Below are 15020 nucleotides of genomic sequence, written 5' to 3' on the forward strand. Positions count from 1 at the left end.
GGAAACGATTTACCGCTTTCTAGCATTTCATGTTTGGACATGATGTAAATCATATTTGAGTTAAACAATGAACTGAAGTGATCCTGGGTCAGCGGCCGACCCGGACCGGTCTGTATCGGGCCTGTCGGTGCAGGTAGAAGCACGAGGCGACGTCTAACGGCGTGTAGCCTCACCTTTCTGAGACGCAACCTGCACGCTGGTCCGGGTTGAGAGTAGGCGGGGCCTTAAGGTTAGTTATAATAATGCACTGGGTTTATGTCCCTTTTGTTTCTAGACAGAAACGCAAAGACGCTTTACTTTGTGCATTATTCATTCATTGAAGCTACTACTGTAGCCACAGGCTGCCCTGGGGGGCAGATACAGGCTGCCCCGGGGGGCAGATACAGGCTGCCCCCCGGGGGGCAGACGCAGGCAATGTGGGTGAAGCGTCTTGCCCAAGGACACAAGAACAGTTAACACGTGCCGGAGCCGGGAATCAAACCGCCAACCTCTCTCGATCATAGGGCGACCCGCTCAACCACCTGCGCCACCGTCGCCCCGGTTACACGTGTTGTCACCTGCCGTCGGCTGCACCTGAGGGAGGGGGCGGAGACTGAAGCGAGTGAGAGAACCGGTCTGTCCAGGTGTCCGATCTGATTCTGGAGTGACGTCACGTCGGCGTGAAGGTGAACGAACAGGATCTAAGCTTGTTCTCATTATTCCTGAACAAGAATCAAATGCTGGGGGGGGGGGGGGGGGTGCACCGGACCTGCAGGGGGCAGCGGCATGCTGGGGGGGGCACACCGGACCTACAGGGGGCAGCAGCACGCTGGGGGGCTGCACAGGTGCAGTGCACCAGGACGCTTGATGTAGAACAGCTTCCTCGGGGATGTGATGGAGGTGGGCGGAGTTAACGTCCATCCAACATGTTGGTTGGGAGTTTGTTCTGGCAGCGTTTCGGCCGCTGACTCGGTCCCATCGTGGACGAGCCGTCCCTCCCTGGGACGTTCCCCGTTCTGTCGTGGGACGGCGAGTTTTGTCCGCCGTGCTCAGAGGGCTGTTTCTCGGGTTTACAGGGCGGGGCCACATATTTCCCATGATCCTTTCTGTTGATGGATTGTCCATACTAGCGAATGACTAAACAAGAAAACTTGAAAGCTATTCAAAGGCCAGTAGGGGGGGGGGGGGGGGACTTGTGATTGACTGGCAGAAATGCCCCCCCCACCAATCACCGTTCCTGCCTTTAACCTGGACAAACCGAGACTCGGTGCTGAAGACCTCGTCTCTTTAACAAACCTGTCTCGAATCAGCCCGAGTCGTTTCCATGGCAGCAGCATTCGTCCTTTCATTCTGGTGGAAGTTGGACGTTCTATTTTAGGAAGCTGCCGTTGGCTGTTGTTGCTGCGTGTCCACTGCGTGTGGACTAGGTTGTCTCCTGTGTAGCTGTCCTGTCTTTCGTCCATGAGTCATGAGGACGTGTCTTGTCCCGTGCTGTTGGGGCCTCTAAACTCTTTGAATGTTTGAGCTGCTTGCTGTCCCTTCAAAATGCATTCTTCTGCTACACTTCAACAAAGGCAGGAATTTTATAGGATCAGTCATACAGGCGCGTGTGTGGGTGTGTGTGTGTGTGCGTGTGTGTGTGTGTCAGAGCCGGTATGCCTGTTTGGGCAGGTTGAGGGACGGCGTCTCACCTCTTTGTGCCCCGCCCAGATACCTGCCGGCAGCATAGCTGTGGACCCGTCGCTCTTCGTCTCTCTGTTCTGTCTCGACTCCGGGAGGACGTTTTCCTGCTGAACTCGTTTTCGGGTTAGAATCTTGTTTTGGTGTCATTTTTTCATGTGAAATGGACGTTTGAGGACGACGTGTCCACAGCCCTGCAGTTATTCTCCGAAGGACGCTGGACTGCGTGAGTTTGGGCGACCGGTGCAGCTGCTTATTACACAGTGTCTCTTTGGTTGTGACTCTTTCCTGCATCATCATCATCATCGGTGTAATATATAATCAGGCTTCTGAGGCTCTCCCATTCTCTGCTCTTCTTTAACACAACCGTCATGTGATCACGGCTGCCGGAGACGAACCGAGATCAAAATCAGGTTGAACGTCTCCAAATGTTTGCCTGGACTTTCAACACTTCCTCTTACCGCCTGTTTCACATGTTGAATGTTAAAGGTGACTGGCAGCTGATGAGGAACTCTATATTTAGTTCCTTCTCTCCTGGAATGTGACTGGGTATACTGTTGTTACTTTATTCCTGGAGTGGCTGGATATTCTGTTATTTAGTTACTTTATTCCTGGAGTGGCTGGATATTCTGTTATTTAGTTACTTTATTCCTGGAGTGGCTGGATATTCTGTTATTTAGTTACTTTATTCCTGGAGTGGCTGGATATTCTGTTATTTAGTTACTTTATTCCTGGAGTGGATGGATATTCTGTTATTTAGTTACTTTATTCCTGGAGTGGATGGATGTTCTGTTTAGTTACTCTTTTCTTGGACTGGGTATTCTGGATATTCTGTTATTTAGTTACTTTATTCCTGGAGTGGATGGATGTTCTGTTTAGTTACTCTGTTCCTGGACCGGGTATTCTGGATATTCTGACATCTGTTCACCGTGGGTTCATCTTGATTGTGCATGATATCTTTTTCGACTTCCTCCAGTGAGATTCTATCTGATGTTGCCGATCTGTGCTTAACATGGAGGCTCTCTAAATGCAACGCTTCCACTCTGACCTCTGGAATAGAAAGATTACTTTATGATGAGCGGAAACGGAACGCTGATTATTTGTGGAACGCTTCAGGTGACGAGGTGTCTGGTATCTGGACAACATCTGGAAGGTGTGCGCGTGCCGGAACATTTGGACAGAAGGATTTTAGGAGAGGATTACAGAGTCATAGCAGGGATTAAAGTGGGTAATGGGGCACCCGCCTTATCAGGGACGATGGAAGGGAAGGGAAGGGAAGGGAAGGGAAGGGAAGAGGGGAATGAGCCGTTTGCGTTTCCTCCTCCACCGGATGCCCGTCCTGTGGGACGAGTTGTTGCTGGTTCTGGGTTTCATGCTCCTGCTCTTGCTTTCGGTTGACTCGGTGGGACGGCGCTTTGGCACTGTCGGGCACCTTCGGAGTAACATTGTTTACTTTGTCTTGTTTTAGTAAATGTTTGCAGTATTTCAGATTTGTACTGTGAGGCCTGTCGCTGCTGCAACCCTGAAATATCAACTGCATTACAGACGAGATTAGAAGCAGGCCTGTCATTGTGAAGCTGCCAGGATGAGCGCCTCAACCTGTCTGTTTAGTCTGACTGGATGACATCACACACACACACACCAGCGAGGAGGCCTAGCCACGCCTCCTGTGGACTCGCCATTTGCTTTCACGTCTCCGTTTTAATGGTTTCGCGCAGCCTTCCACAGGACCTTTGACCTTCCCATGAGACGCACCTCGCCCTGAACATTGTGTCTCATCATGCAGTGGAGTGGCATTGTACCGATGGACCCTCAGGTGTGTCCGCACCGTCTCAGCCTCAGCCAATCGACGATCAATGGCTTTGACAGATCCCCGGGCAGCACATGGAGACCGGGCCACTCGCGCAACAGCAGCACTGGCTCTTCAAAGCTTAGCAAGCAGGTAAGGGGGCCGCGCCTGCAGAATCTGGTGGCTCTTCCTGCTGCGGCTGTTATCGTTTGCCTCCCTTGTTTCCATGACGACATGTCGATAGAACCCGCTACAGTAGCACAAATCCGAACGGCGACCAAGTCCACGAGCAGCCGTTGGCTTTAGTAACGAAGGCGTTTCCTCCTGCAGTCTCGGGACTGGGAGGTGCTGGAAGACCTGAAGCAGCTGGACGGGCCTTCGGTTGCCGACTCGACTCTGGACCTCAGCGTTCCCGGGATCTGCGAGGGAATCCTGCTGAAGAGGAGGAAGTATCCGCTCAAAGGCTGGCACAAGGTCGGGCAGCGTCGTCGCTTCCCTGCGCGTTAAAGGCTTTAAACGAACCGCTTCATGTTGCGTTCCTAGTGCTTTCCGTCGGATCTAAATTCGATGTCATGGAGTAAAATATTTACAAATAAATATTGTTGAATTGTTACATTTTTAAAGACGCTATTGTGAAATATAATTTCTGAAATATCTGAAACTCCGTTTCTGAATTTCAGTTGGAAACGGGTCAGTTTGTGTTTTGCGAGCGCTTTTTGGGTCTTGAAACCGTTGTGAGGTTTCCATGACGATGGTTCTCAGCCCATTGTCAATCCTTCAAGTCAACTCAGAATCCGAATACTTCATTGATCCCCAATCCGACGGGGTCGTCCACAGAATAGTCGTTTTCTGTCTTCAATGTGATTGGTCTGTTTCAGAGATACTTCCTGTTGGAAAAAGGAATTCTGAAGTACTCAAAGACGCATCAAGATGTAAGTCCACTCCGTGATGTCACGTGGAGTAACGTCTTTACGTTGTGGCCTGAGTATCTGGAGTTTACTCTTCTTTGTGAGCGGCAGTACTTTCTGCGTGTACTCTAGATCCAGAAGGGGAAGCTCCACGGCTCTCTGGACGTCAGCCTGGCCGTCATGTCCATTAACAAGAAGTCCCACCGCATCGACCTGGACGGCGGCGACAACCTCTACCACCTGAAGGTTAGAAGCGCGTTGAGGACGTTCACAGATCCGACGCCGTTCTTGTTTGATTTAGTTTCTATGGGATGTTCTTTGGGCTCTCCTGTAGCTTCTGAGCGCTGATAAACGTGTAAATGTAAAACGATGATTGTCACACTAACGTGGAGGCGCGGAGATGCTGATGTAGTATCACAAAGATTCGATAAAAGCCCTACACTGTAAAACATCCTCCCTCTCTCTCTCTCTCAGGCAAAGAGCAGCGAGTTCTTCTACATCTGGCTGACCAAGCTCCGCGCCCATCGCATGTTCAAGAAGAGCGAGGCCATGAGCGTTCACAACGGCATCCTCCACGCTCTGTCGCTGGACCCCGCCTCCCTGAGCCTCAGCCAGCAAAGCAGAGCGATGGTCAGTTCCCTCCACGGGCCAGACGCGGGCCGCACCCCGGACGCGTCGCCAGCGCATCGCGGGGCAACCCACAAACAAAAGCGTTCCAAATGAGAACCTCTCGCACTTAATTCGTCTTGAAATGTGGCGGGCCCAGCGCAATGTTCTCGACCACAGAGCCTCTCGGACTATGACAGGCAAATTTCTGGGGAACAGAATTTCAGATTCTCCCATTCAGAATCAGAAGTAGTTTATAGTCCATGAGGGATCACAGACTAGTAATTTCTCTCTGAAGTCGTGCTGCATGTAATTCCACTTCCCTTCCCAAATGTTGCAGAAGGCTTGTCCTTATCTTTCAATCGTCGTTCCAGAAAAAGTGACGCAAATCTCCAAAGGGATTACAGGATTAGTGCATTTGGTTAAATTACTGCAATTCTGCTTTTATTTTGAAGTTTTGAGAGCGGGATTTGTCGCTCAGGTATTTGTATGTTGAGTGTAAATGATTGTGTTGAATAATACTCCTCTTACTTCGTACAAAGTATTTTGAGGCTTCTTGAAGACGAGTGTCGTTCCTGACCAGCTTTCAAAATGAGAGAAGGTGTAATCCTGTAAGTTGGGCTCAGTGACTCCAGAACCGATGCTCCTGCGTGTCTCCCCAGCGCGGGTCGGGGCTCCTCGCCTCAGGCTGCAGTTTGGATGCCGACCAGCAGCCTCACTACGCCAGCTCGGCGAGCGGCGCTCCCGCGCCGGCCTCTCAGCCGGGGGCCGCCCACAAGGTGTCGGCGTGGCTGCAGCAGACGCACGACATCGACGCCACCTCCCACGGTGGGACTCGCCTCTGATCGTCACTTCTGATTATTGATTAGTCTTTTGTCCCGCTCTGTGACCCAGCTGTGTCCCTCGCTCTGCTCGTCAGAACTCACTCGCTGTCAGGCCGAGCTAACGGAGCTAGCGCAGCTCATCCAGCGCCTTCATTGGTTGGAAGGAGGCCTGCCGGTCACGACCACAGACCTGGAGAGGCGGATCAGCATCCAGGTGAGGATCCGACCCGGAACGGGTGCAGCCGTCTCACCGTGAATGGAAGGGTCGGACGTCGGACGCCGTAACGCCGTTTCTCCCCGATCTAGAACCTCTTCCTCGAGCAACCCAAGAGAGGAAAGCTCTTTGGTCACGCCAGGACTTTGTCCCGCTTTGAAGCTATGGGAATGGTAGGACGTGGTGCTGAGTCGTCTTCATCTTGAACCTTGCCTGAGCGTCTCCTGACCATCGTCCTCCTCCTGATCTCGTCCCCTCCAGTGCAATTCGAGCTACCTGAGCTCCAGCAGCAGCTCTGGTCTCGGGGCGTCGGTTCCATCCCTCTCGGGTCACGTCTACTCTCAGCTGTCCAGCCCTCAAGTCACCTCACCTGAGGCCAAGAAGCTTCACCAGGAAATCTGCACATCTTCTCAGAAAGGTGAGCCCCGCCCACCCCAAATCAGAAGCACATTAAACGCACACTACTGGACACAGTTCATTGAAACGAATGAAATTTAAAATACTATAATCTGCGTTCAATCAATACACGTTAGCTTTGATGAAATCTAAATTCATTCCATATTTGCATATCTTATTATTATATTTTGATAAATACTCTAGTGGTCACTTTTCGACAGTCTCAAAGCCGTCCAAACAAACCCATGAGATCTGATTCGTTTGTATTTGACATATTTCTAATACTAATATAAGATGATTCTATGGAGACCCGTTCTGGATGGGTTTTGGTCAACCTTAGATCCCATTAAATTCTGAGATTGATCCGGATTCCCCCGTCTGGATCCCCAAAAATCCAGATTTTCCCATTTACTTCTAATGGAGGCTTTAAAAAAAATCATATCTTGTTAAATCTTCATTCAATGCAGTCACCAAGCATCAGTCATAAAGGGGTCCGATATGAACCATCATGCAAAACGTCTTCTGGTTCTGATCCAGAATGAGGTCAGGAACAAATATTACATTTTAACATTAAAAAGAATCAGTTAAAAATACACATGAACTCTGATTCACTTTGACTTTTCATGGTTGGTGTATAAAGATACCAAGAACAATATGGAACCTTCTGGTGCTGATCCAGATCACCGTGTGGACGGTGTAGATCCGGTTAGGAGGAGAACGAGTGCTTTTTATTTATATTTTATTCTATGGAGTATATTAATCCATCACAATGTTCCTTTGTTTCACCTTTTTCAAGTCTAAAAATGATCGATATCGTTATTAATCAGGTGATTGAGGTGAAATCTGAGATCACTGGGATTGACGGGGGACGCTTTGTGATCCATCGGTCGTGTTCTGTTGCAGTTCATTCGTCTCTGAAATCCATTCATGAACTGCTGACCCTGGAGCGGGAGCGGCTCAGGCACGCTTGGACCGGGCCGGACCTGAGGCAGAACACCTCCCAGCAGCTTGCCTCGCTGTGCAGCACGCTTTCTGAGGTAACGGGACAGGGGCTGCGCTAGGCGGAACGCAAAGGGGGGCCCTCGCCCAACCGGCGGAGGACACGCCCTCGCTGCCTGCCGGTGAAACTGTTCAGCAGGTTTGGGTTGTTTGTGGGAAGGATCGACACGGGGCGCGTGCACGCACACACACACACGCACGCACGCACGCACACACACACACACGGGAGACAGAAATAGCCCGGGTACTCTCTTGTCTGCTGTTGCGTCAGGCTGCTTCCCGCCTGGTTCTCTGCCTGCTTCTTTCTCAATCAGTGGCGTTTTTGTTCTTTAGGTTTTTGAGCTTGTAAATGTTTTAGTTGATTTTAGATGAACTTTCTGCATCTGGCCTGCCGGTGACGACGCCCCTTTAGCTGCTGTGCGGCTGCTGGGGCTCCGTGCAGCAGCGCGTGCGCCGCAGACGAGCTAGCCGCGCGGGGAACGCTCCGGAACCTGCCTGACCTTGTGACCGTTTCTGTTGTCTTGCATGGATGCTCTGTTTATGTACGTTTAGCTTGGCTTGCAGTCCCGTCTGACCAAAGTCCACTCCCTTTCCCTCTCCGATTCCTCTGAGGAGTCCTTCTGCACCGTCCGTCCTGACCAGGTGTGTGTGGCTCCTATTCGCTTTGCAGCATGGCACCTCAGGAAGGCCCCCCCCCCCCCTTCCTGTGGCTGAAAATGTCTTGTGGGTGTGGTTTTGTGGTTCTCCTGTTCCTGCCTGTGTGGAGCTGCTGATCGTTCATGTCGCACTTTGACCCTGCCCCCCCCCCCCCGAACCCCCTGACAGAAGACGCCGTCTGTGGGCCGTCCCCTCAATCGAGCGCCCTCAGTGGCTGAGTCTGAGTATTATGACGCCACCGAGGTGATTCTGTGCGAGAGCTCCTCGGAGGCGGAGGCTTCGGACGAATCTGGGCTGAGCGACACCACGACCAGCAACTCTGGTGAACCCGATGAGCGGCACGGTGAGTGTGTGTGTGTGGGGGGGGGTCCAGTGTGCTCGCCAGCAGAGACGAGGACGACTGACGTCTTTCTCTCTCGTCCTCAGCTGCCGCTGCCCTCAACTACCGGGCCAGCCTGAACAGCTCGGCGGACAAACCCAGACCCGTGCCCACGAATACCGGTAACGCTGCCGGGGGGGGGGGGGGGGGGGCTGATCAGAATAGGCATCATGGTGGAGACACTGATGATGGCGTCGGCCACGTTCCCAGCAGTGGATCCGTCCACGCTAATCTGCGCAGTGGGAATAGATCCGTTCAGTAACGCGGATTAATGAGGCGTGACCGTGGAGAGACCTTCAAACACGCACGTCCTGCGTTTGAAGTCCACGTCCATGTTGTCCAACTGGCCTCTGTCTCTGAGTCATTTAAGGTCCTGCCCGAATGCGTCATCCACGCATTCGGGCTTTACCTCCCCTTAAGAGCGACCGACTCCTCAAATGTTGAGCAGTATTTATTAATCAATCAAAGGCACTGGTTCCTCCTCTGCGGGCTCGCTGCTCGGGGCTTCCTACGGTGGGACGCTTTAGGTGCAACGTCTTCCTCCCAGGCCTGAATGGAAACGTTGCTTTGGCTGGTTCACCTTTAACCTGCTGCCGCCGACCCCAACGTCCGGTCACGGTGACGCGACGTTGCTGCCGCCCGTTCTCCTCGACCCTGAAACGGTTGCACGGATGTTTCAGAGTCTCTAGCGTCGTCCTGATCTGAGTGATCTCAGTCCAATACAAGCCGATTGGGTTTTAAAGGGCTACACGACTGAATGGTTCTCGCCGCTGTGCTTCAGGCCGCCGCACCACCCTCCCTGCCCCGGGAAGGGACAACAGCCACATCGGCATCATGACCATCCTGTACAACAACATCGGCAAGGACCTGTCCCGAGTCTCCATGCCGGTCGCCCTGAACGAGCCGCTGTCTCTGCTGCAGCGAGTCAGCGAAGAGCTCGAGTACCCCGAGCTGCTGGACATCGCCAACCAAACCGACGACCCCTACGAGAGGATGGTGAGCCGGCGGTTTGCTGACGGCTGGGCTGGGCGGCCGTGGTTAGTAACGCCGAGACCCTCCTCAGGTTTACGTGGCGGCGTTCTCCATATCTGGCTACGCCTGGGCGTCCTGGAGGTATCGCAACAAACCTTTCAACCCAGTCCTGGGAGAAACCTACGAGAGCGACCGAGAAGACCGAGGCTTCCGCTACGTCAGCGAGCAGGTCGGTCAAAGCCTCCCGAGTTCAGCTCGGCGTCCGACGTGGTTTGATGTGTGTAACGTGCTCTGTGTTGCCTTCAGGTCAGCCATCACCCTCCCGTTTCTGCCTCCCACGCCGAGTCAGAAAACTTTGTGTTCTGGCAAGGTAAGGGTTAAGTCCACTGAGAGAAATGATTGGTGCCGGCGGAGGAAACCCGATACTGCGTTTCTGTCTGCTCTCAGATCAGAGATGGAAGAACAAGTTCTGGGGGAAGTCGGTGGAGATCATCTCTACTGGACAGGTCAACGTTTCTCTGCCCAGGTGAGCCGCCGCTTCAGCCGCCGCTTCAGCCGCGCGACCCAGGTGACAGCGAGAAGTCCAGGGGGCATCAGAAATAGACGCCCCAGCCACCTCGGCGGACTCCTCTGGATGTGGAGGAGCAGTGGCTCTACTCCGAGCTCCTCCCCCTGCCTCTAAGGGAGCCCCCCAGCCCCCCCCTGCGGAGGAAACTCATTTAGAATGGAAAGACAGTAAAACAGAATCGCGTGTTCTCGAGAAGCTGTGGCTTGTTCTTCTCCCCCAAGGAGCTTCTGCAGCCCTTCAGTAGTTCGGACAGGATTAAAATGTGCAGCGTCAATCGAGTTTACCCAATAGTCTCTCTCTCTCTCTGCCCCCCCCCCCCACCCCCCCTTCAGGTATGGGGATCATTATGAGTGGAATAAGGCAGTAACATGCATCCACAACGTGCTGAGTCAGCAGCGCTGGTTGGAGCATTATGGCGAGGTTGTCATCAACAACAAGAAGAGTGATGTGTGCACCTGCAAGATCACCTTTGTCAAGGTCGGGACACGCCCGCGCACGCACACGCACACACACACGCACGCACGCACGCACACACGGCTTTGTTTAACCGACCCCTCCTTCAAGGTGAGCATCATTTCCTCTCCTCTCTTTCTGTGGAACCACTTTGACCGTGTTCCAGTCCAACTACTGGAGCTCGGATGGGAAGAATGAGATCCAGGGCGTGGTCCTGAACCGGGCCGGCGAGGTGGTCCACCGCTTCGGAGGCTTTTGGCACGAGGGCATATTCTGCGACACCCTGCCTTCCCCAAAGTGCCTCTGGAAACCCAGTGAGTCGGAGTACTTCTGAAATACTTAGGAGGAATGTAGGCAGGTTGTATATCGGAAAACGAGTTAGAAACGACTACTAAATCCTTCTTGTGCTGTAAAGACTATAGGATAAGAAACTCCAAGGAGGAGCGCAGGGTTTGACAGATCCGTTTGGTGTCTCATTTTCCACGTTGTTCTGCTTAGATGTGCAGCCGGATGACCACTTCGACTTCTACGGCTTCTCGCGTTACGTCAGAGAACTGAACGAACTGACGCCGGAGCTGCTGGCGGTCCTTCCTCCGACAGACACGCGCTTCAGACCTGACCAGCGGTACGAGAGGGACTCGCCCCAGGTGTGCGCCGCGTCCCCAGGTGGCGCCGGACTAACTTGTTGCCCTCTCTCCACCAGGCTCCTGGAGGAGGGCAAGGTAACGGAGGCGGATAAGAAGAAGGACGAGGTGGAGGAGAAACAGAGGGAGAGGAGAAAGGCGATGGCCAAGAGAGGGGAAGAGCACATCCCCCGATTCTTCAGGTGGGGGTCCGTGTTGACGTGTCGACCTTCGGGAAATGAGGGGCGGGGTTTCTGAACTTTCCTTCTGTGCTTCTGTTTTGTTCATTTCCATGGTTACAGGTTGTATCTCGCCTCACGGTGATGTCTGGGGCGTAACTCAAGAAGTCTTCAGTGGCTTTTCACCAAACCTCTCGTGACTTTAACAAGCTGAGGCTTTAACGCTAATGCGATTTCTACCGTCGTGTAATGTTGTGTTGCCTTTAGACCGCGTTGGGCCGCCAGTCCCTCAGCCGAATTTGAACACGATGACAGTTTTCTACGATTCTGAGCCGTCTTTTGTCGACCCTCTCAGGAAAGCGTCGGACGAGGAGGGCAGAGAGGTTTGGCTGTACAACGGAACCTACTGGAAGCTCCGCAGCGACCCGGGATTTGCAAACACCAGAAATCTGGACTTGTGGTAGAACTGACGTTCTCGTGTGGTGCTGAGGCTGAATGAAGCGCGTTGGCACTATGAAGAGGTGTAATGTAATTGTACTTGGCTTGGTCCTATGCCTGAATGTATGCTAGATTGCTCAGCTGCTAACCCTGACCGGACAGTGAGAAGGGTGTTCGGGAGCATGGATGAACCTCTCGTTGGGTCTCGGTGCCGTGAAGAGGTGAGGTGCCTCGGCGAAACGGGCCGAGACTGATTTTAAGGATGAAGCCGGAGGTTTCTCCTCCGTTCGCCGGAGGTAACGGAGGAGAAACCTTCTGTGGACCTGCACCAGTGAATCCAGCTTAGCGATGCCCTGGAGAGCACTTTGTTTAGAGATCAAGCCCCTCTGTTCTTGTTCTTATGGGGTACATTTTACGGTCTACTTTTGGTATTTTAAGCGTTGCATAAATTAATAGTTGAATTCATGTTAACTGTTTCTGAACTGATCATAATGTTGTTTCTCAGATGCTTAATTTGTGCAGAAGGGAGAAGTGCAGATCCATTTCTGGGGGGGTAAACTGCTTTGTTTCGGGGCTTGAACTTTTATTGCATCATAGACTCTGCATGTATTTCCTGCCGTTGAATCAGGGCACGCTGGTTAAATGGAGAGCCTTGGCGGGCGCTCGTTCTCCTGTATGAATTGATGTCAGAAACGAGCTGACGTTCAAGGATCAGGTCTCCAAACGCAAGCGCTGCTCGGAGTTAATGAAATGTTTTAGCGATGGAGGAAAGGAGAATAAAACCTAGTGAGATGTTTACGTTTCTTTGTCTCAATCGTTTGTTTTCAAATAAAATATGACGTTTAAAAAAAACTGTTTCTTTGTTCCCTCCTCATTCGAGCGCCGTCTCCAAGCCTTTATCTGATTCGTTCAGGAAGACGAGTCTAGAAAAATAGCAGATGTCTGATGATGCGGCCACAGACGGTCCTAAATGTGGACTCTATACCATTAAACATTCATCGAGGTTCAAACGATGACTCGCAGAATAATAGGAATCCACGTTTAGCAGTGCCGGGACGGGAGTGTGCAGGTTACAGCCCCCCCCCCCACCCCCGAAGCCCCTACCAAGGGCTCTCTGTTCCTGTTCCATCCCTGACTTTCACATTCTATTTACTGACTCTTATTTTGGCTCCAGACACTGAAGCTGTTTGTTGGAATAAAGTCCAAAGTCTCTCTTCATCAAATGGTGAGAATGAAAAGGAGACTAAAGTAGTACTTTAGGAGTAGTAGCAAAGTAGATGTACTTTAGGAGTAGTAGTAAAGTAGATGTACCGTATTTTCCGGATTATAAGTCGCGGTTTTTTTCATAGTTTGGTCGGGGGTGCGACTTATAAATCGGAGCGACTTATATATGCTTTTTTTTACAAAATCTGTGAGCGCAGAGACAGTAGCCTACACATTTCTATAACAGGTGTTACAGGGAACTCTGTGACCCGTCAGAATCTGTCGCGGTTTCTGGAGGTTCAGAGTTATCTGTCACACCTGTTATCTAAAAACACAAATTAGAAGGGCTGATTGAAAATGGCGCTGAAAAGAAAGTCATATTCCGCGGCTTACAAGCTTCAGATAGTGAAATATGGAGCCGAAAACGGCAATCGAGCAGCAGAAAGAAAGTTTGGAGTGAGCGAAAAACTTGTAAAGGACTGGCGAAAAGCGGAGGTTATGCTTACTGAAATGAAGAAAACAAAGAAAGCTAATCGCGGGCGACAAGCTAGGTGGCCGCCGTTGGAGGAACGAGTTCACGCATGGGTGCTTGAACAACGTGCTGCTGGGAGAGGTTTGTCAACGGTGCAGTTGCGTCTCCGCGCCCAGGTGGTAGCCAGGGCGGTGAATATAAACGGCTTTGCGGGAGGACCTTCTTGGTGTTACCGCTTCATGCAGCGCAAACGCCTCTCTATCAGAGCTAGGACGACACTGTCCCAAAAACTGCCAGCGGACTTCCAAGCCAAGGTTGACAGTTTCCGCGCGTTCATTGAAAAGCATGTAAGTGATCACAACGTGACACCGGATCATATTATTAACATGGACGAGGTACCCCTCACTTTTGACATCCCCATGGGCCGAAGTGTTGCAGAGAAAGGGCAAAAAAGTGTGAATATCGTTACAACTGGTCATGAGAGATCACACTTCACAGTGGTGCTGGCATGTTGTGGAGACGGATCACCGAGGATGAAGATTTCCTTGGATTTCGTGATTCGGAGTAAAACCTGATATTTTGGTAAACGTGTTAGCATGTTCTTTGTGCTATATGTTGTTTGGTGTTGGATTTTATCAAATAAATTTTCCCCAAAAATGCGACTTATCCTCCAGTGCGACCTATATATGTTTTTTTCTTCTTAATTATGCATTTTTTGGCTGGTGCGACCTACAATCCGGAGCGACGTATAATCCAAAAAATACGGTACTTTAGGAGTAGTAGCAAGGTAGATGTACTTTAGGAGTAGTAGTAAAGTATCAGTAGATGTCATGTGGGCCCCATATTTAAAATAAGCTGATTAAGACCCGCCCCCTTGCACGCCATGCATGTTTAATTTGGGACCTGATTATTGTAAAAACAAAGAATATTTTAGCATGATGTAGCTTCTCAGGAAATTGATGTCCACACATGAAGACACACTAACAGTTTGTCAATACACACTTTAACCATGTGGATCCAAAGGTCACAAGCAGCTACGCTAGCGCTGCTTCATAACCTAGAAACGGGGGGGGGGCTGTAAATGCATCAGTCCTTCTGTTTGTCCTCGTCTTGTGTAAATGGATAAGAGCAGAAGTCCCGATGAGGCGGATGACGTCCCCGGAGGGTTAATGATTGCTGCAGCGAGACAGCGAGACAGAGAGACAGCGAGACGGAGAGACAGCCATGTCAGGACAGCGTGTTTGCGTGTCCGACTTTGAAGAAGAAGCCAGGAAAGTTCTTCCTAAAGCCGTGTACGACTACTACCGCTCCGGAGCCGATGAGCAGCGCACCCTGGAGGACAACGTTGCTGCCTTCAACCGGTAGGGTGCCTGAAAATGTCCCGCCGCTGTCAGGGTCACGCTCACGCTCACGCCGGGCCCACCGGGCCCGCCCACGTGTTGGATTCCTATCATGTGTGTGGATTCGAGCAGCAGCGAAAACATGAAAGCAAAACGCTGCTCATTGTTTCAATGCGACTTCATCTCGTCTCCGATGAAACGTTTCACCTCGAAAGTCGCTAACGTGGATTTAAGGACGGGAAACTCAAAACATGCACCTCTTTGGCCTCCTTCAAAACGGCCCTAAAAATTCACCTTTCAGGGGGGCAGAAACGGAGATAGTCATCACGACTCTCTCCGGA

The 15020-nt window shown here is 51.5% G+C and overlaps 2 protein-coding genes across 2 annotated transcripts in view; both read left to right on the forward strand.

Annotated features, from left to right (window-relative positions):
• Positions 1–3463: 3463 nt before the first annotated feature.
• Positions 3464–12461, forward strand: LOC137905248 (oxysterol-binding protein-related protein 7-like). The gene is made up of 22 exons (XM_068749458.1): positions 3464–3601; positions 3779–3922; positions 4327–4380; positions 4489–4602; positions 4831–4986; positions 5673–5790; positions 5882–6000; positions 6093–6173; positions 6262–6418; positions 7300–7433; positions 7948–8037; positions 8221–8395; positions 8479–8553; positions 9213–9427; positions 9495–9632; positions 9710–9773; positions 9851–9929; positions 10304–10448; positions 10591–10738; positions 10923–11049; positions 11128–11250; positions 11582–12461. Exons 1-22 carry the CDS (start codon positions 3464–3466, stop codon positions 11688–11690), a joined length of 2703 nt encoding a protein of 900 aa, XP_068605559.1. The 3' UTR covers positions 11691–12461.
• Positions 12462–14563: 2102 nt separating this feature from the next.
• The window catches only part of hao1 (hydroxyacid oxidase (glycolate oxidase) 1), a 4983-nt gene continuing 4526 nt past the window's right edge, over positions 14564–15020 (forward strand). The window contains exon 1 of the mRNA XM_068750041.1: positions 14564–14700. Within this exon, the coding sequence (XP_068606142.1) occupies positions 14564–14700 (137 nt within the window). The remainder of the gene's footprint in view (positions 14701–15020) is intronic.

The sequence above is a fragment of the Brachionichthys hirsutus genome, chromosome 16 (genome assembly GCF_040956055.1).
Source record: "Brachionichthys hirsutus isolate HB-005 chromosome 16, CSIRO-AGI_Bhir_v1, whole genome shotgun sequence".
Lineage (NCBI taxonomy): Eukaryota > Metazoa > Chordata > Actinopteri > Lophiiformes > Brachionichthyidae > Brachionichthys > Brachionichthys hirsutus.

What these genes read in the sequence shown, in the direction of transcription:
- LOC137905248 (XM_068749458.1), top strand. Translation starts at nt 3,464, where the DNA reads ATGGACCCTCAGGTGTGTCCGCACCGTCTCAGCCTCAGCCAATCGACG. An exon ending in ACAACCTCTACCACCTGAAG is followed by an intron (nt 4,603 to 4,830) that starts GTTAGAAGCGCG and finishes TCTCTCTCTCAG; the next exon opens with GCAAAGAGCAGCGAGTTCTT. An exon ending in TGTGCAGCACGCTTTCTGAG is followed by an intron (nt 7,434 to 7,947) that starts GTAACGGGACAG and finishes ATGTACGTTTAG; the next exon opens with CTTGGCTTGCAGTCCCGTCT.